This window comes from Scylla paramamosain, unplaced genomic scaffold, assembly GCF_035594125.1.
Source record: "Scylla paramamosain isolate STU-SP2022 unplaced genomic scaffold, ASM3559412v1 Contig19, whole genome shotgun sequence".
Lineage (NCBI taxonomy): Eukaryota > Metazoa > Arthropoda > Malacostraca > Decapoda > Portunidae > Scylla > Scylla paramamosain.
The window spans coordinates 102,501-122,500 of record NW_026973684.1 but is presented as its reverse complement, the minus strand read 5'-3'; the positions used below and the strand labels follow the sequence as shown (position 1 = coordinate 122,500).

The window sequence follows — 20,000 nt, the reverse complement described above, 5'->3', positions numbered from 1 at the left end:
TTAACTATACATTTTTTTTCTACTGAATCTGTAATCCTGTGAGTATAATTAACTGGGGTGTATGCTAAGTTATCTATCTACTTTTGGGTGTATTTAATCCCTGGGTAGAATTACTGTACTAATCTGATTTGTCATGTGAATAATTTTTTTTTTTATATACTGTGGGGATGATTTGATCCTTATATCTCTGACCTAATTAATATGGGTTTTCTATCTTTCCTTTATATTGTATTCATATTTTATCTTGTTTTATCTAAAATTAATGTGTTTTTATCCCAATTTTTTTTTGTGGTGTGAATTAATATATAAATAACAGTGGCTTCCCTTTCTTCCTCCTTCTCCTCTGTTCTTGTGTTTATTATGGGGTAATTTAAGGGCAGTAATAGTAGTAGTAGTAGTAGTACTGGTGATTAAAAAACTAACCTCTTATTTCAGGTGAGGCCAGATGTTGAGAGAGGTCACTTTTCTCCTTAAGATGTATAGGACTTAGTGACAGAGAGTCCGAGAGGAAGGTCACTTACTAAGGAGTGCAATGAAGAGCTCCAGTTTTCCTTGAATTTCTTCTCTCCTCACTTACTTTACCAGAATCATCACATTTATATTGTAATGATGTAATAAAGAAAAAATTACTGTAATTAATACCGGTATTTGAGGAATTATAACTTAGTATTACAAATTTGTGCGTGTGTGTGTGTGATTTTTAATATGCCACTGCTTTTAGTAGTCTAATGGTGTTATTAATAGATGGGTTAAGTTAATTTACTTGTGTTTTAAACTTTAATGATCTACTTGTAAATTTAGTAAGAAAATTGATTGCAATTAATAATGGCTTATGGTATTCTATTCAATGAGTTGGGTTTCATTACTGTTATGTCATTTAAATGTATTTTTACACACACACACACACACACACACACACATTTCTGCCTCATCCTGTGTTTATTACAAATCACAAACACAATTTCTTCCTTTGTCTTCTCAAGTTACTAAAATTACCCTTTAACTCAACAAAACACACAATTTATGCTTCCTTCTAAATCACAAAAGCACAATTTTTCCCTCACCCCAAAACAAAATCTCTCTACTCATCTCATCATTAATGTAGTTTGAGTGTTTAATAAAACTATAATAACATTTAGTAAATATTTATTGGAAATAGTATTGATTGATTGATCTGTAAAATAAGATGTTTAGTGCTGGTTTTAATAATACTGAGAACTTGAGAACAATAACAAAATCAATAAAAAAAAATAATAATAATAAATTTTTCTTTTGACAACCTACAGCAGGGCGCCCCTCAGAGTATTAGAACTCCCCCACCCCACCCCACCCCACCACCACCAACCTGGGCAGGTGAAACCCATAGGACTGTAACACAGATGAAAAAAAGAGAGACTGCAAAATGCTCTCCCTTGTTTCATCCCACAAGTCTATGGCAAGTGAAACCCATAGAGTTTTATAGAGATGAAATTAATGGTTGAATCCTGCATAATCAGAAGGAATAAGCAAAATGTACCTCTCAAATTTGATCTCCTTAAAGGTGCATGGGCAACACTCACCCACAGATTGACAGGGAGGGGTGGGGAGGGGAGGAGTCACCCCATTTGGCTCATATGAAGCAAGTGGTCTCACCCCAACAATGTGAGAGGGTAGATGTTTTAACCACTGCCATGCAAGCCAAACTATTCTATTACTAAGGCTACTTGAACACTACTTGCTACTACCTCCTCACTGACTACTGACTGCTGGAGAGAGAGAGAGAGAGATGAGAGAGAGAGATGAGAGAGAGAGAGAGAGAGAGAGAGAGAGAGAGAGAGAAAGAAGAAAGAAAGAAAGAAAGAAAGAAAGAAAAGAAAGAAAGAAAGAAAGAAAGAAAGAAAGAAAGAAAAAGAAAGAAGAAAGAAAGAAAGAAAGAAAGAAAGAAAGAAAGAGGAAAGAGAGAGAGAGAGAGAGAGATCTGAGAAATTCACTTAAATATACTAAGAAAAAGATGGAAGGAGAGAGAAGAGATGGCTGGAGAGAGAGAGAGAGAGAGAGAGAGAGAGAGAGAGAGAGAGAGAGAGAGAGAGAGAGAGAAAGAAAGAAAAGAAAGAAAAGAAAGAAAGAAAGAAAGAAAAGAAAGAAAGAAAGAAAGAAAGAAAGAAAGAAAGAGAGAGAGGAGAGACGAGAGAGAGAGAGAGAGAGGAGAGAGAGAGAGAGAGAGAGAGAGAGAGAGAGAGAGAGAGAGAGAGAGAGAGAGAGATCTGAGAAATTCACTTAAATATACTAAGAAAAAGATGGAAGGAGAGAGAAGAGATGGCTGGAGAGAGAGAGAGAGAGAGAGAGAGAGAGGAGAGAAGAGGGAGAGAGAGAGAGAGAGCGAGAGCGAGAGAGAGAGAGAGAGAGAGAGAAATTCACTTAAATATACTAAGAAAAGATGAAAGAGAAAGAAGAAAGTAAGAATGAAAACACTTTGATAATATACATGACATATCCTACAAATATTCTTCCTTTCAGTAATAACAGTAATGTACCTATTCACAGCTTCTTTTCCTAATCATTTAATGACTCACAACTTTATTTCCATTCATTCATTACAGTAATTTTCATTCACTCTAAGCATTCCTTTCTGTAAAGTAATATATTTCTTATTTTCAACTTAATTTCATAGTGATTGCAGCCACGCACACACGTCCATTCACTGAATTTCATTACGTTGCCCTGCTTATAACATGCTTTTTCCATTATCATCATCATACAGAAAACACCTCTTGTGTGCTGCTGCTGCTGCTGCTGCTGCTGCTGGTCTGAAAGTAAAAGGCTCGGTTATTGTGTGTGGTATGGGTTATTAGGAGGAGGAGGAGGGGGATTAATAAAAGAAGAAAAAGTAGAAGACAGCTAGATATGCAACATTGCGGCGGTGAGAGAGAGGCTGAAGACAGTCAGTTAGAGGAGAGGAGTTGATGAGACGAAAAGCTTTTGATTCCACCCTGTCTAGAAGAGCAGTATGAGTGGAACCCCCCCAGACATGTGAAGCATACTCCATACATGGACGGATAAGGCCCTTGTACAGAGTTAGCAGCTGGGGGGGTGAGAAAAATTGGCGGAGACGTCTCAGACCACCTAACTTCATAGAAGCTGTTTTAGCTAGAGATGAGATGTGAAGTTTCCAGTTCAGATTATAAGTAAAGGACAGACCAAGGATGTTCAGTGTAGAAGAGGGGACAGTTGAGTGTCATTGAAGAAGAGGGGATAGTTGTCTGGAAGGTTGTGTCGAGTTGATAGATGGAGGAATTGAGTTTTTGAGGCATTGAACAATACCAAGTTTGCTCTGCCACAATCAGAAATTTTGGAAAGATCAGAAGTCAGGCGTTCTGTGGCTTCCCTGCGTGATATGTTTACCTCCTGAAGGATTGCACGTCTATGAAAAGACGTGGAAAAGTGCAGGGTGGTATCATCAGCGTAGGAGTGGATAAGACAAGAAGTTTGGTTTAGAAGATCATTAATGAATAATAAGAAGAGAGTGGGTGACAGAACGCTGAAGAACACCACTGTTAATAGATTTAGGAGAAGAACAGTGACTGTCTACCACAGCAGCAATAGAACGGTCAGAAAGGAAACTTGAGATGAAGTTACAGAGAGAAGGATAGAAACCGTAGGAGGGTAGTTTGGAGATCAAAGCTTTGTGCCAGACTCTATCAAAAGCTTTTGATATGTCCAAGGCAACAGCAAAAGTTTCACCAAAATCTCTAAAAGAGGATGACCAAGACTCAGTAAGGAAAGCCAGAAGATCACCAGTAGAGCGGCCTTGATGGAACCCATACTGGCGATCAGATAGAAGGTTGTGAAGTGATAGATGTTTAAGAATCTTCCTGTTGAGGATAGATTCAAAAACTTTAGATAGGCAGGAAATTTAGGCAATAGGACGGTAGTTTGAGGGATTAGAACGGTCACCCTTTTTAGGAACAGGCTGAATGTAGGCAAACTTCCAGCAAGAAGGAAAGGTAGATGTTGACAGACACAGCTGAAAGAGTCTGACTAGGCAAGGTGCAAGCACGGAGGCACAGTTTCGGAGAACAACAAGAGGGACCCCATCAGGTCCATAAGCCTTCCGAGGGTTTAGGCCAGCAAGGGCATGGAAAACATCATTGCAAAGAATTTTAACAGGTAGCATGAAGTATTCAGAGGGTGGAGGAGAGGGAGGAACAAGCCCAGAATCGACTAAGGTATAGTTTTATAGCAAAGGTTTGGGTTTAATGATAAGTTCTCAGCATCCCCTGAACAGTGCTTTAGACCTCACTGGGAGTAATTATCGTTTCGGCAGGTGTCTACTGCCTCCTCCTGTGAGGAATATGTAAGGGTTATTAGAGAAGAAAGGAAAAATTATGAGAAAGATGTAATGGACAAATGCAAAGAGGAACCAAAACTATTCTTCAGATATGTGAACAGCAAAATGAAAAATAAAGAAGGAATAAGCAGATTGAAGGTGAATGGTGAAGTGTGTGAGGATCCGGCTGAATTGTGTCACTGATAAGACCTAGACTAGAATATACAGCAGTAGTGTGGTCGCCATACAAGAAAAAGGATATAAGGAAGTTCGAGAGTTCAGAGAGCAGCTATGAAGATGGTACCAAGTATAAGGGGCTTGTCATATGAAGAGAGACTGGCAAGAATACGTCTACCAATGTTGGAAAAGAGGAGAGAAAGGGGAGACTTGATTGCCATATATATAGCATGTGAGGGAGCAGAGGAGGTGGACCGAAGCGGTTTAATGGTCTGGGATACACGGGACACTAGAGGACACGGGAAGAGGCTGAGGAGGAGTGCTTGTAGAAGAGATGTCACAATATAATTTCTCATATAGAACTATTGATGTATGGAATAGTCTGGATGAGGAGACGGTAAATGCATAAAGTATACATGGATTCAAGGCTTAGTTGGATATTAAAAGTCAGGCGTTCTGTGGCTTTCCTGCATGATATGTTTACCTCCTGAAGGGTTGCACGTCTATGAAAAGACGTGGAAAAGTGCAGGGTGGTATCATCAGCGTAGGAGTGGATAGGACAAGAAGTTTGGTTTAGAAAATCATTAATGAATAATAAGAAGAGAGTGGGTGACAAGACAGAATCCTGAGGAACGCCACTGTTAATAGATTTAGGAGAAAAACAGTGACCGTCTACCACAGCAGCAATAGAACGGTCAGAAAGGAAACTTGAGATGAAGTTACAGAGAGAAGGATAAAAACCGTAGGAGGGTAGTTTGGAGATCAAAGCTTTGTGCCAGACTCTATCAAAAGCTTTTGATATGTCCAAGGCAACAGCAAAAGTTTCACCAAAATCTCTAAAAGAGGATGACCAAGACTCAGTAAGGAAAGCCAGAAGATCACCAGTAGAGCGGCCTTGATGGAACCCATACTGGCGATCAGATAGAAGGTTGTGAAGTGATAGACGTTTAAGAATCTTCCTGTTGAGGATAGATTCAAAAACTTTAGATAGGCAGGAAATTAAAGCAATAGGACAGTAGTTTGAGGGATTAGAACGGTAACCCTTTTTAGGAACAGGTTGAATGTAGGCAAACTTCCAGCAAGAAGGAAAGGTAGATGTTGACAGACAGAGCTGAAAGAGTTTGACTAGGCAAGGTGCAAGCATGGAGGCACAGTTTCGGAGAACAATAGGAGGGACCCAATCAGGTCCATAAGCCTTCCGAGGGTTTAGGCCAGCGAGGGCATGGAAAACATCATTGCAAAGAATTTTAATAGGTGGCATGAAGTAGTCAGAGGGTGGAGGAGAGGGAGGAACAAGCCCAGAATCCTCCAAGGTAGAGTTTTTAGCAAAGGTTTGAGCAAAGAGTTCAGCTTTAGAAATAGATGTGATAGCAGTGGTGCCATCTGGTTGAAATAGAGGAGGGAAAGAAGAAGAAGCAAAGTTATTGGAGATATTTTTGGCTAGATGCCAGAAATCATGAGGGGAGTTAGATCTTGAAAGGTTTTGACATTTTCTGTTAATGAAGGAGTTTTTGGCTAGTTGGAGAACAGACTTAGCATGGTTCCGGCCAGAAATATAAAGTGCATGAGATTCTGGTGATGGAAGGCTTAAGTACCTTTTGTGGGCCACCTCTCTATCATGTATAGCACGAGAACAAGCTGTGTTAAACAAAGATCTGGAAGGTTTAGGACGAGAAAAAGAGTGAGGAATGTACGCCTCCATGCCAGACACTATCACCTCTGTTATGCGCTCAGCACACAAAGACGGCTCTCTGACACGGAAGCAGTGGTCATTCCTAGGAAAATCAGCAAAATACCTCCTCAGGTCCCCCAACTAGCAGAGGCAAAACACCAGAGGCACCTTCACTTAGGGGGGTCCTGAGGAGGGATTGAAGTGATAGGACAAGATAAAGATATGAGATTGTGATCGGAGGAGCCCAACAGAGAAGAAAGGGTGACAGCATAAGCAGAAGGATTAGAGGTCAGGAAAAGGTCAAGAATGTTGGGTGTATCTCCAAGACTGTCAGGAATAAGAGTAGGGTGTTGCACCAATTGCTCTAGGTCATGGAGGACAGCAAAGTTGTAGGCTAGTTCACCAGCATGGTCTGTGAAGGGAGAGGAAAGCCAAAGCTGGTGATGAACATTTAAATCTCCAAGAATGGAGATCTCTGCAAAAGGGAAGAGTCAAAAATTGGAGGATAAGTGTCTTGAAACCTCACCTTTCAAAGAATTCAAGTCATAGGAAGGTGGAAAAACAGAAGCACAGAGAGAGAGAGAGAGAGAGAGAGAGAGAGAGAGAGAGAGAGAGAGAGAGAGAGAGAGAGAGAGAGAGAGAGAGAGAGAGAGAGAGAGAGAGAGAGAGAGAGAGAGAGAATTTAATAAACATGTATAGAATGATAAATGGTATGGAAAATGTGGAAAAAGAATGTTTAATAACTTTAGATATACAGAGTACATGGGGACACAGTAAGAAGCTGAAGAAAGTTAACTGTAGAAGAGACATCAAGGAGTAAAGTTTTCCTCAGAAGTGTGAACAAATGTAATGATTTCAGCAAGACGTCAATGCTGTAGCAGTCCATATTTTTAAGGCCAAACTGGACACATATAGAGATGGGATACCATGAGATTACTCCACTCCTATAAACCACAACTAGGTCCAAACTTCTTGTCCTATTCACTCCTACGCTGATGATACCACCCTGCACTTTTCCACGTCTTTTCATAGACGTCCAACCCTTCAGGAGGTAAACATATCACGCAGGGAAGCCACAGAACACCTGACTTCTGATCTTTCTAAAATTTCTGATTGGGGCAGAGAAAACTTGGTATTGTTCAATGCCTCAAAAACTCAATTCCTCCATCTATTAACTCGACACAACCTTCCAGACAACTATCCCCTCTTCTTCAATGACACTCAACTGTCCCCCTCTTCTACACTGAACATCCTCAGTCTGTCCTTTACTTATAATCTGAACTGGAAACTTCACATCTCATCTCTAGCTAAAACAGCATCTATGAAGTTAGGTGTTCTGAGACGTCTCCGAAAGTTTTCTCACCCCCCCAGCTGCTAACTCTGTACAAGGGCCTTATCCGTCCATGTATGGAGTATGCTTCACATGTCTGGGGGGTTCCACTCATACTGCTCTTCTAGACAGGGTGGAATCAAAAGCTTTTCGTCTCATCAACTCCTCTCCTCTAACTGACTGTCTTCAGCCTCTCTCTCACCGCCGCAATGTTGCATATCTAGCTGTCTTCTCCCGCTATTTTCATGCTAACTGCTCTTCTGATCTTGCTAACTGCATGCCTCCCCTCCTTCCACGGCCTCGCTGCACAAGACTTTCTTTTTTCTCTCACCCCTATTCTGTCCACCTCTCTAATGCAAGAGTTAACCAGTATTCTCAATCATTCATCCCTTTCTCTGGTAAACTCTGGAACTCCCTGCCTGCTTCTGTATTTCCACCTTCCTATGACTTGAATTCCTTCAAGAGGGAGGTTTCAAGACACTTATCCATCAATTTTTGACCACAGCTTTGACCCTTTTATGGGACTGCCATTTCAGTGGGCATTTTTTTATAAGATTTTTGTTGCCCTTGGCCAGTGTCACTCATACATTAAAAAAAAAAAAAAAAAAAAAAAAAAAAAAAAAAAAAAAAAAAAAAAAGCTGGCAATCCCACACACACACACACACACACACACACACACACACACACACACACACACAGACATCATTCACACTCTTAGCCCCATCAGTCCCTAGTGGAAAAGGACAGTCAGACACAGCACAGCTGGTCACATACATCCAAACAGAATTTGACTTAATCCTGTAAAATACAAACAGGTCTATACAAAATACAGAAAAGACATGCAAGTGGAGGCATCACCAACCTCCTCCGGGAATCTGGCAGGACAAACGGCACGGCAGAACCCATTCTTGCTCCCGTACTCCACATGCTGGTCTAGCATCATCGAGTGGGCAAAGCGGTTGTAGCGTTTCTCCCACTCACTCTCTCTGCTGAAGTCTCTGTTCTGAATCTGACGCAGAAGCTGAGGCGACAGTACCGGCAGCACAGCGTCAACCTGAGGAATGTCACCAATGTTCAGTCATTCAAATCATAAAAACACTATTGAAACTCCCCTTAACTTCCACTAGAGCTTGTTGAAAGTGAGAGACACAGCACTGCAACACATAAGAACAGCATCCTCTTAGGAAAATGTTCCTGCTGTGTGTGGATTTGTGAGAGAAAAGTACACAGTTGTTTTGCAGGAGTGAAGCCATTCTGAAAGATAATGTGTCACCTTTTGGAGAAATGTGCCTGTGTGTTACAGGCACACTGTCCAAGCAAGATTCCACCACCAGCACCTGCGGATCCCTCTGGATAGACAGAGTGAAGGTCTTAACAGCATCACTCCCTGGCTCTGTGAATAATGTGACAGATTTCAACACAGTGTTCTCAAGATTTCAATAGTCAATATCTTCCATGGCTACACAGGCCCACAGTCTCTTATCCAAACAAACTTCCAATTGATTTATTATAACTAATTAATCAGACATTTGAATCAAGTGACTGAGATGTCAGGGAGTCAAGACAGGCTCGTGCAGTAGTGGCCAGTCAAAGCAGCAGAGTGCAAGGAACTAATTCTCAAAGAGTGGTGGATGAAAAGAACAGACTCAGTAATCAGGTTGTTAGTGCTGAGTCACTAGGGAGATTTTAAAAGAAGATACACAAATCTAGGGATAGGGATAAGTAGAAATAGGTAGACACATTCAATTGAGGAAGTGCCATGTGCAGGCCTGATGGCTCCTTGCAGCTCCCCTCATGTTCTCATGTTGTTATGTTCGCCAAGACACTGAAGCGACTCACTCAGGCGCACAAACTTCTCCGGCTTGGAGAGAATGTCTCGGCGGTTGTGCTCAAGTAGGGTCTTCAGGAACCTCTTAACAGTAAGGTCCTGGAAGTGTGGGCACTCCTCCATCGTGGTGAACACAGCGTGGGTGAAGGCATCGCTTCTCTGGCACCGCTGCAAAGTATTACAGCCTCCCTTAACAACATGTACATGCTTACAAACATTTTATCACTTAACTCAGAAAGAAAAAAAGGAGTTATTTGAATCTGTGGTCAGCAGCAATCCATGTAAAAGTGAAAGTGTGGACACTGAAGCCGTGAATAATGAGAGATGACTGTATTACCATCATTTTTATTATTACTATTTTTTTTATCATTACCATTTTTGTGGAAAACAGCCTTAGTACATGTATGCATTATTAATATTTTTACATTTGTGTCAACCTTTTTTTTTTTTTTTTTTTATGTAGGAAGGACACCACAATCCCTCCACTTTCCCTCACTCCAGCTGTTTGTGTTCCAGGAAAGCAAGCACCACCTCTCCTCTTTAGGCCCTCTCCCATTCCTGCCTGGCATCTTCCCAGAGCTACTACTACTACTACTACTACTACTACTACTACTACTACTACTACTACTACTACTATGAAAATAGCAGTAAAAGACAGCTAGATATGCAACATTACGGCGGTGAGAGAGAGGCTGAAGACAGTCAGTTAGAGGAGAGGAGTTGATGAGATGAAAAGCTTTTGATTCCACCCTGTCTAGAAGAGCAGTATGTGTGAAACCCCCCCAGACATGTGAAGCATACTCCATACATGGACGGATAAGGCCCTTGTACAGAGTTAGCAGCTGGGGGGGTTAGAAAAACTGGAGGAGACGTCTCAGACCACCTAACTTCATAGAAGCTGTTTTAGCTAGAGATGAGATGTGAAGTTTCCAGTTCAGATTATAAGTAAAGGACAGACCAAGGATATTCAGTGTAGAAGAGGGGACAGTTGAGTGTCATTGAAGAAGAGGGGATAGTTGTCTGGAAGGTTGTGTCGAGTTGATAGATGGAGGAATTGAGTTTTTGAGGCACTGAACAATACCAAGTTTGCTCTGCCCCAATCAGAAATTTTGGAAAGATCAGAAGTCAGGCGTTCTGTGGCTTCCCTGCGTGATATGTTTACCTCCTGAAGGGTTGCAAGTCTATGAAAAGACGTGGAAAAGTGCAGGGTGGTATCATCAGCGTAGGAGTGGATAAGACAAGAAGTTTGGTTTAGAAGATCATTAATGAATAATAAGAAGAGAGTGGGTGACAGAACGCTGAGGAACACCACTGTTAATAGATTTAGGAGAAGAACAGTGACTGTCTACCACAGCAGCAATAGAACGGTCAGAAAGGAAACTTGAGATGAAGTTACAGAGAGAAGGATAGAAACCGTAGGAGGGTAGTTTGGAGATCAAAGCTTTGTGCCAGACTCTATCAAAAGCTTTTGATATGTCCAAGGCAACAGGAAAAGTTTCACCAAAATCTCTAAAAGAGGATGACCAAGACTCAGTAAGGAAAGCCAGAAGATCACCAGTAGAGCGGCCTTGACGGAACCCATACTGGTGATCAGATAGAAGGTTGTGAAGTGATAGATGTTTAAGAATCTCCCTGTTGAGGATAGATTCAAAAACTTTAGATAGGCAGGAAATTAAAGCAATAGGACGGTAGTTTGAGGGATTAGAACGGTCACCCTTTTTAGGAACAGGTTGAATGTAGGCAAACTTCCAGCAAGAAGGAAAGGTAGATGTTGACAGACACAGCTGAAAGAGTTTGACTAGGCAAGGTGCAAGCACGGAGGCACAGTTTCGGAGAACAATAGGAGGGACCCCATCAGGTCCATAAGCCTTCCGAGGGTTTAGGCCAGCGAGGGCATGGAAGACATCATTGCAAAGAATTTTAATAGGTGGCATGAAGTAGTCAGAGGGTGGAGGAGAGGGAGGAACAAGCCCAGAATCCTCCAAGGTAGAGTTTTTAGCAAAGGTTTGAGCAAAGAGTTCAGCTTTAGAAATAGATGTGATAGCAGTGGTGCCATCTGGTTGAAATAGAGGAGGGAAAGAAGAAGAAGCAAAGTTATTGGAGATATTTTTGGCTAGATGCCAGAAATCACGAGGGGAGTTAGATCTTGAAAGGTTTTGACATTTTCTGTTAATGAAGGAGTTTTTGGCTAGTTGGAGAACAGACTTGGCATGGTTCTGGGCAGAAATATAAAGTGCATGAGATTCTGGTGATGGAAGGCTTAAGTACCTTTTGTGGGCCACCTCTCTATCATGTATAGCACGAGAACAAGCTGTGTTAAACCAAGGTTTAGAAGGTTTAGGGCAAGAAAAAGAGTGAGGAATGTACGCCTCCATGCCAGACACTATCACCTCTGTTATGCGCTCACCACACAAAGACGGCTCTCTGACATGGAAGCAGTAGTCATTCCAAGGAAAATCAGCAAAATACCTCCTCAGGTCCCCCCAACTAGCAGAGGCAAAACGCCAGAGGCACCTTCACTTAGGGGGATCCTGAGGAGGGATTGGAGTGATAGGACAAGATAAAGATATGAGATTGTGATCGGAGTTTACATACAAAATACTTATAATACAGAGAAATAAATAAAAAATAGAACAGCTTTCATGGGTACAATAATAATAGAGTCCTTTAAAGAGAATAATGTCACCTTTCATTATCAATTGTTAGCTTTGTCTTGTCTGAGGTGAGGGTGCCACTGACTTCTTCCTCTCTCAACTGTCTATAGCTTGTCTATGTCATGCTGTAGCTGACTGCATTCATCTTGTGACTGAAGTGTGTCTGAAAATCACATTGATGATCATTAAATAATTCATATGCCATCCATACAATCACATAAGAACATAAGAACATAAGAAATAAGGGAAGCTGCAAGAAGCGAGCAGGCTTACACGTGGCAGTCCCTGTATGAAACACTCTTACCTATTTCCATCTGCTATCCCCATCCATAAACTTGTCTAATCTTCTCTTAAAGCTCTCTAGTGTCCTACCACTAACTACATGATTACTGAGTCCGTTCCACTCATCTACCACTCTATTTGAGAACCAATTTTTTCCTATCTCCTTCCTAAACCTAAATTTTTCAAGCTTGAACCAGTTATTTCTTGTTCAAAGGTTGGCTATTTGTCTGGAATGAATATGAGTACAATGCAAGGTGAGGCACCACACAGGATATGAATGCAGCCCGACACTCTCCAACGTACAAAACCTTAGTTAGCTGCACCCATAAATTAACATTAAAATTATATTAAAATGCCCTTTAGTCCCTCCCAAATAACACCATATCAATGTGTCAATGTGTATTCAATGCATATTAATAACACAGCTGCCTTGAAATATCTCAATATACAGTCTGCATTAACCTACCTACACTCACCTCACATAACAACAAAACAACACTCTCTCTCTCTCACTCTCTCTCTCTCACACACACACACACACACACACACACACACACACACACACACACACACACACACACACACACACACACACGTCTCAGAAACATGCTGCCGCCTGACGCTCCTCGGCCTACTCGTGCCACCAGACACCACAATAAGATAACGCCCCTAAAGGTGCCACGTAAGGACCGGTACAGACTCAGTGCGATTCCCACCATGGTGTGAGCCATCAATCAATAGTCTCTTCTACATTTGACTTACCTTTAGGATTAATGTCAAGTATTTCCCCACCACCAATGTACATTTTCAGTTTGTTGACTGCCTAAAGAATAAACCCTTTATTATTATTATTATTATTATTATTATTATTATTACACACACACACACACACACACACACACACACACACACACACACACACACACACACACACACACACACCTCATGAATATTCCCTTGAAGTGTTCCTTTGACGTGACCCGAGACACGAGACCTTCCCGGTACAAGTTAATTTAGTGAATACTTGCAAATTAGTACTTTTTAGGCTAGGTCATTTTTGGTTAAATTAGGTTAATGAAGGAGGTTAATGAAGGTAGTTTAGCTTAGGTTAATGACCTCAGCAAAGCCCTGTTTTCATAATATTCTAATTCTCATTCTTAGACAATTCTTAGACATTCTTAGACAAGGAATGTGAAAAGTGGTTCATCTCTCTCTCTCAAGCCAGCTACTCAAGCTTGACTGGGGCACAGGAACACAAAAAGCAACATTGCATGTACTTTGTTAAACTGAAATTTTATACCACACCCTAAAAAAAAAAGAAAAAAAAAAATAAAAAAAAAACAAGCATATATAACACACACACACACACACACACACACACACACACACACACACACACACACACACACACACACACACACACACCCAAGGGAGTCATTAACCTAACCTAACCACCACTACCACCACCTAACCTGGTGCCACTCATGAAGGAATGTGGTCCCAGGATGACTGGGCTTATGGCTTAGTCAAAATGGGTTCCCAGTTATTAATTTCTGTTAGTTATGCTTATAAGGACTCCACACATTGCTTCTGGCACTGCTAATTGCTTTGTGTCACAGTGAAAGGGTTAAAGATCACCCATTGCTACACATCTTGCCATGCAGTATCAAATTAATAACCTTATACAAGTCACACCAGCCTGTTATTAAGAAATTAAGGTTTTAAATGTAGACAGTCTTTCATGAGCTTGCATTGATGGGATATGCTACTTATAGTGAGAAATTCCTACCAAAAACTTCATTAATCTCAAGAAACCAACAGAATCCCAAATGGAAACAAATATCTATTCTGTATTTGCACAATTCCTCTATTTAAGTGCACACCGAGGCATCTGTACATTCCTTTAACCTTAATCTTTCTACTCACCGCGGGAAAAGTGCAGCTGAAGGAGGGAGCAGGAAAAAAAAGCCACATTTTGAAGCCAAGCCATTCTTGACCCTGCGCTACGTGACTTACAAGGGGAAGAGACCGCGGGCTTAAATGTTTTCTTTGTTATGGTTATGTTAGCATTTATCTCTGGCCTTTTTTCGTATTTTTCCCATTATTAATTTCTCATTTTCTTATTTTGTAATGCCTTAGTGACAGTGTTAATGATGAACCAATCCAATTATATAATTTTTTTTTTTTATTTGGGTGGATGGGGGAATTTCTTGGTCTACAAATCTTCATTACACACAAATAATCCCAGTGGCTGTACTTAAGATAAAAACTGTTTGCTCTAGAACACTCCTGGCTTTACATATCTGCTTTACTTACGGTCCCAAAACATTTTACAGTATTGAAGCCTAACACATTTCAGTCTGATAAATGCTTGATGTAATCTGTTTATCATATCCTCTAACTCAACTTTGTTTTATGGGTGAGGATGACTTAATTAAAATGAATCCAAAACATTTTCCCACACAAGATATTAGGAATTATAACTTATTCTCTAAAGACTCAAGTTTGTTTATGTGTGAAGCCTACATTACCTACTCCACACAAGATATTAGCAATTATATCGTATTTTTAAAGACTTAATTTTGTCTGTGTGTGTGTGGGAGACCAAACTGAAATCATAGTTATTTCAATTACTCGGTAAATTCAGCTAGGAGAGGTATATCTGTGACCACCTAACCTGCTAGTATCTCCTAAAGTAAACTCCATTCAAAAGTTTCAGTGATAGGCAGGTGAGGTATAGAGAGGTCAAACTCCACCACCCCTCTTTAATTTGAGAGAAAATAATAGAAAACTTCAAGAGAGAGAGAGAGAGAGAGAGAGAGAGAGAGAGAGAATTGGTGGGACATGATATAGTTTACTTGAGTGGAGAAGAAGTCAGGAAGAAGATAAATAAATGAATAAATAAATAAAACGCTATTTTCTCCACCACCCATTCCTTACCCATCAAAAAAAAATAAATAAATAAACAAAAAAACATTATTTTCTCCCTGTCACCCATTTCTTCACCCATTTCTTCCCCATCACCCATCACTTACCGAGTCCAGCACCACCGCCACCATGTAGCTAAATGGGAGATGGGCAGCTGTCCCATACACTGTGTTCTGGAAGATCCCAATGGCAACTGTAATGGGAGGGGAATGGGTTAGCAGGAATGGTGATGGTGATGAGGAGGAGGAGGAGGAGGAGGAGAGAAGATAAGGAAGAGATAAAGAAAAAAAACAGATAGTAACTAAATTATTTATCCTCCTCCTCCTCCTCCTCCTCTTCCTCCTCTTCCTCCTCCTGTCTTCCTCTGCAATCATCAAAGTAGACGTGTGTTTTTAATCTAGGTTATTATTAGTGCAAAGTTTAAGTTAGAATCTCTCTCTCTCTCTCTCTCTCTCTCTCTCTCTCTCTCTCTCTCTCTCTCTCTCTCTCTCTCTCTCTAGTTGAAGTGGTGGAGGTTTTCAAGGGGGTTTTTAAGGTTCTAGTGACAGATTAATAACATTTCTATATTATTAACAGGAGAAACACTTTTGAGAACCTCCACTACTTTCCAAAGGCTGTAATTGAAGTGATGCAGGTTTTCAAAGGTGTTTTTAAGGTTCTAGTGACAGATTAATAACATTTCTATATTATTAACAGGAGAAACACTCTTGAGAACCTCCACTACTTTCCAAAGGCTGTAATTGAAGTGATGCAGGTTTTCAAGGGGGTTTTTAAGGTTCTAGAGACAGATTAATAACATTTCTATATTATTAACAGGAGAAACACTCTTTTAAAAGGCTCTCATTGAACTAACAGAGATTTTCAAGGATGTTTTTATGGTTCCAGTGACAGATTAACAACATTTCTGCAATTACACCCTTGAGAAAAGACTGGTGAATAGGTAGAAGGAGAAGGAAGAAGAGGAAGAAGAAAAGGAGGAGGAGGAGGAGGAGGAGGAGGAGGAGGAAGACAATTAGTTCACCCTTAATTAAGAAGAAAAAAAATTATTATCTTTAAAAATCTGACTTAATTTTCTTTTTCCCCATAGTAATTAAAGGTAACTCTCTCTCTCTCTCTCTCTCTCTCTCTCTCTCTCTCTCTCTCTCTCTCTCTCTCTCTCTCTCTCTCTCTCTCTCATATTTTTATTAATTCTTTCTACTGTTTCTCAATCTTTTCCTTCCTTCCTTCCTTCTTCTAAACATCTCTCTCTCTCTCTCTCTCTCTCTCTCTCTCTCTCTCTCTCTCTCTCTCTCTCTCTCTCTCTCTCTCTCTCTCTCTGTAATTCCTTCATTTCTTAGTCATTATTAACTTCATTTCCTTTACACTTCCAAACACCTCTGAACAACCCCAAACACACCCACACACACCCAGACACCACCACACACCCGCAAACACACCCACACACACCCAGACAACACCACACACCCGCAAACACACCCACACACACCCAGACACCACCACACACCCGCAAACACACACACACACACACCCAGACACCACCACACACCCGCAAACACACACACACACACCCAGACAACACTACACACCTCCAAACACACCCAAACACACCCACACTAACTCAGACGTGTCCCTCACCCCCCCTCACCCCAATATGTAATCACCCCTTATATGTAATTCATATAAGATAAATTAGTTTAATATTCTGTCTCTCTCTCTCTCTCTCACACACACACACACATACACTTCAATGATACACAAAATAATAATAACAAAAATAAGAAATAAAGAATGAATAGGGAATGATTGATAATACAACTCTTTCTCTTTCTCTCTCTCTCTCTCTCTCTCTCTCTCTCTCTCTCTCTCTCTCTCTCTCTCTCTCTCTCTCTCTACATACGTTCTTGGCAGTGATGAACATATTCCGAGGCATCAGTGTTCAGACTCCATGCACAACTAAGGTCAGGAACACAAGGCAGTACCTGGAAAGAGGAGAGAGGTTAGGAGGAGGAGGAGGAGGAGGAGGAGGAGGAGGAGGAGGAGGAGGAGGAGGAGGAGGAGGAGGAGGAGGATAACAAAAGACAGAGGAGGAGGAGGAGAAAGAAGGGGGAAGGAGAAGGAGGAGGCAGAAAGAGAAGAATAATAAGAATAAGAACAAGAAAAACATGAGTAAGAAGAAGAACAAGAAGAAAGGCAAATAGAAGAAGAAGAAGATAAGACACAATAAGATAAAAACCAAAGATATATATATATAAAGCAAAAACACACTTACCAAACCTACACAAACATGAACCAAGCCTCTCTGGAACACAACAGCTGACACCACACCTCCCCAAACAACACTCCCCAACCCAGTGGAGCTGTACAAACCTACACACACACCCAAAACAAACCTGTCGGGCGGCCCTTCATTAAACGGCTCGGAATCTTGAAGGGGTGTCAAGATTCCGGAATCAGGTGTGACCTCAGCAACATCCCTTGGTCCACCGGGGGCTCCCAATTGGGGTCCTCAAGGGCGGGGTGATGGCCGGGTCATGGGGAGGGTGATCCGCCAGGGGTGTTGACACGGGACAGATCTACAGAAGCTAAGGGTGCCAGGTAGTCCCCAGTGTGGTGTCTGTCAGGGCCCGAGTCCCCTGCGCCTTCCTTGCTGTACATGTTGATGGTGGGGCTGAGGTGGTGGTGACTGGTGATTGAGAGAGGCATGGTGGGGTGTTTGGGGGTCCTGGGGGTGTCTGGGTAAGTTATGTGGTGTTTTGGATAAATTTTGGTGTGTTTTGAGTGTGCCTGAAGCTGTCTTGGGTGTGTTTAGATGTGTATCTAGTGTTTTTTGTGTGTTTTAAAATATTTTAGGTGTGTTTATGGGTATCTTTGTGTGTGTGTGTGTGTGTGTTGAGGGGTGTGTGAGGGTTGGGGAGGGCAGTTAAACGGGTGTTTGGATCAGTGTTTTAAAGTTGGGTGTAGCAGTGATGGGATGAGATGGGGAGAAATTGGGGGGTACTGGAATTGGGGTAGATGGGGCTGGAATTGGGCTAAGCAGACTGGAAATAAAGGGAAGCAAGACTGGAATGGATTGGGAATACAGGAAAATCTAACAGGAATGGGTGGAAATGGAACAAAACTGACTGGAATTTAACAGGAATACAGCAGAGACTGGAATTGTGCTGGAATAAGGCAGAACTGACTGGAAGGCACAGGAATAGGGGAAAAGCTGACTGGAGCTGGAATGGGCAGGAATGGAGGTGTAGGAATGGGTGTTTTAAATGGGATATCCTTGTGTTTAAGAGATGGGTGGCTGAGTTTTAGTGATGGGTAGCCATGTGTGTGTTCAAGTGTTTTATGAAGATATATTTGGGATGTTTTTTGAGGTATTTTGAGGTATTTTGGGGTGTGTTTACGTATGTTTGAGTGTGTTTGGGAATGTTTTGAGTGTGTTTGGGTGTGTTTGGGAGTGTTTTGAGTGTGTTTAAGTGTGTTTTGGTGTGTTTCGAGAGTATTTTGGTGTGTTTTGAGTGTGTTTAAGTGTGTTTTGGTGTGTTTCGAGAGTATTTTGGTGTGTTTTGAGTGTGTTTAAGTGTGTTTTGGTGTGTTTTGAGAGTATTTTGGTGTGTTTTAAGTGTGTTTTAAGTGTGTTTTGGTGTATTTAAGTGTTCTGGTATGTTTTTGTGTGTTTAAGTGTGTTTTGGGATGTTTAGAGTAGTTTTGAGTGTGTTTTGAGTATGTTTTGATGTGTTCTAAGTGTTTATAAGTGTATTTTAATAGTGACAGTTGGAGTATTGAAGAAATGTTTCAACTCAGACACTTCTAAATGCTGCAACACAATTCCAGGTTATTCCAGATTTCAGTACAGGGTGAAAGTGTAGATTCCAGGATTACAGGTGGTACTAGGTGGTTCCAGTGGCTTGTGGTGGTGGTGGTGGTGGTGCTAAGTGGGTGACAGGTGCGCTCAAATGGTTGCAAAAGTCGTTCCAGGTGAAATAATGAGTTTTTTTCTGATAAATTCCAGGTAGTTATTATTTTTTTTTAGTTCTGGGTCTTTTTTTTTATAATTGTTAGTGTTTTCAAGTGGTTTTATTTAATTTTCCAAGTTTCTTTTTTCCTTTCTAAGTGATAATTAAGTTTCAAAGGTTTTCCAGGTAATGATTAAAAAATTTCAAGTGTTTTTTTCAAGTGATAATTAAACTTTCAAATGTTAATTAAGTCACAAAGGTGTTTTCAAGTGTTTTTCAAGTGTTAATTAAGTCTCAAAGATGTTTTCAGCTGTTTTGAAAAGGTATTCCAGTTTTCAAGGTGTTTTTCAAAGGTTAATTAAGTCACAAATGTGTTTTCCAGTGTTTTTCAAGTAGTATTTCAGTTTTGAAGGTATTTTTCAAGTGTTAATTAAGTCACAAAGGTTAGGTTAGGTTAGGTTAGGTTAGGTTAGTTTGGTTAGGTTAGGTTAGGTTAGGTTAGGTTAGTTTGGTTAGGTTAGGTTAGGTTAGGTTAGGTTAGGTTAGGTTAGTGTTTTCAAGTGGTATTCTAGTTTTCAAGTGTTAGGTTAGGTTAGGTTAGGTTAGGTTAGTTTGGTTAGGTTAGGTTAGTTTGGTTAGGTTAGGTTAGGTTAGGTTAGGTTAGGTTAGGTTAGTTTGGTTAGGTTAGGTTAGTCTTTTCAAGTGGTATTCTAGTTTTCAAGTGTTAATTAAATCTCTTAAGGTGTTTATTAATTTTCCTCAAGTGTTTTCGGTCATTTAATTAAGTTTGTCATGTGTTTTCAAGTGGTAATTCTGTTTTTCAAGTGATTTCAAAGAGATTTTCCAGTGCAATATTGATCTTAAGCGCTATGTCA

At 40.8% G+C, this 20,000-nt stretch overlaps 2 protein-coding genes and 1 long non-coding RNA gene across 6 annotated transcripts in view; 1 reads left to right on the top strand and 2 right to left on the bottom strand.

Moving 5' to 3' along the window:
- The window catches only part of LOC135097431 (cadherin-23-like), a 42,998-nt gene that overhangs the window by 10,724 nt on the left and 12,274 nt on the right, over positions 1 to 20,000 (top strand). The gene's annotated exons all lie outside the window — the stretch shown is intronic.
- On the bottom strand, positions 2,347 to 14,284 carry LOC135097397 (uncharacterized). Of its 3 annotated transcripts, XM_063999246.1 has the most exons (6): positions 14,177 to 14,284; positions 12,001 to 12,131; positions 9,326 to 9,482; positions 8,760 to 8,879; positions 8,349 to 8,540; positions 2,348 to 2,786 (listed from the first exon to the last, which is right to left on the bottom strand). In XM_063999246.1, exons 3-5 carry the CDS (start codon positions 9,435 to 9,437, stop codon positions 8,536 to 8,538), a joined length of 237 nt encoding a protein of 78 aa, XP_063855316.1. In that variant the 5' UTR covers positions 9,438 to 9,482; positions 12,001 to 12,131; positions 14,177 to 14,284; the 3' UTR covers positions 2,348 to 2,786; positions 8,349 to 8,535. The 3 variants fall into 3 exon arrangements, 2 of the variants coding, with proteins under 2 accessions (XP_063855315.1, XP_063855316.1); XM_063999245.1 differs by having other exon boundaries at positions 2,347 to 2,786; positions 8,349 to 8,879; XR_010265653.1 differs by lacking the exon at positions 8,760 to 8,879 and having other exon boundaries at positions 2,354 to 2,786.
- LOC135097399 (uncharacterized) lies at positions 14,472 to 18,725 on the bottom strand. Its single transcript, XR_010265656.1, has 3 exons — positions 17,569 to 18,725; positions 17,076 to 17,157; positions 14,472 to 15,371 (listed from the first exon to the last, which is right to left on the bottom strand). It is a non-coding gene; the product is annotated as an uncharacterized LOC135097399 (long non-coding RNA).

Coding starts and splice junctions, on each gene's coding strand:
- LOC135097397 (XM_063999245.1), bottom strand. CDS start 9,437: ATGGAGGAGTGCCCACACTTCCAGGACCTTACTGTTAAGAGGTTCCTG. Junction 8,880..9,325: donor GGAGAAGTTTGTGCGCCTGA/GTGAGTCGCTTC, acceptor CATTATTCACAG/AGCCAGGGAGTGATGCTGTT.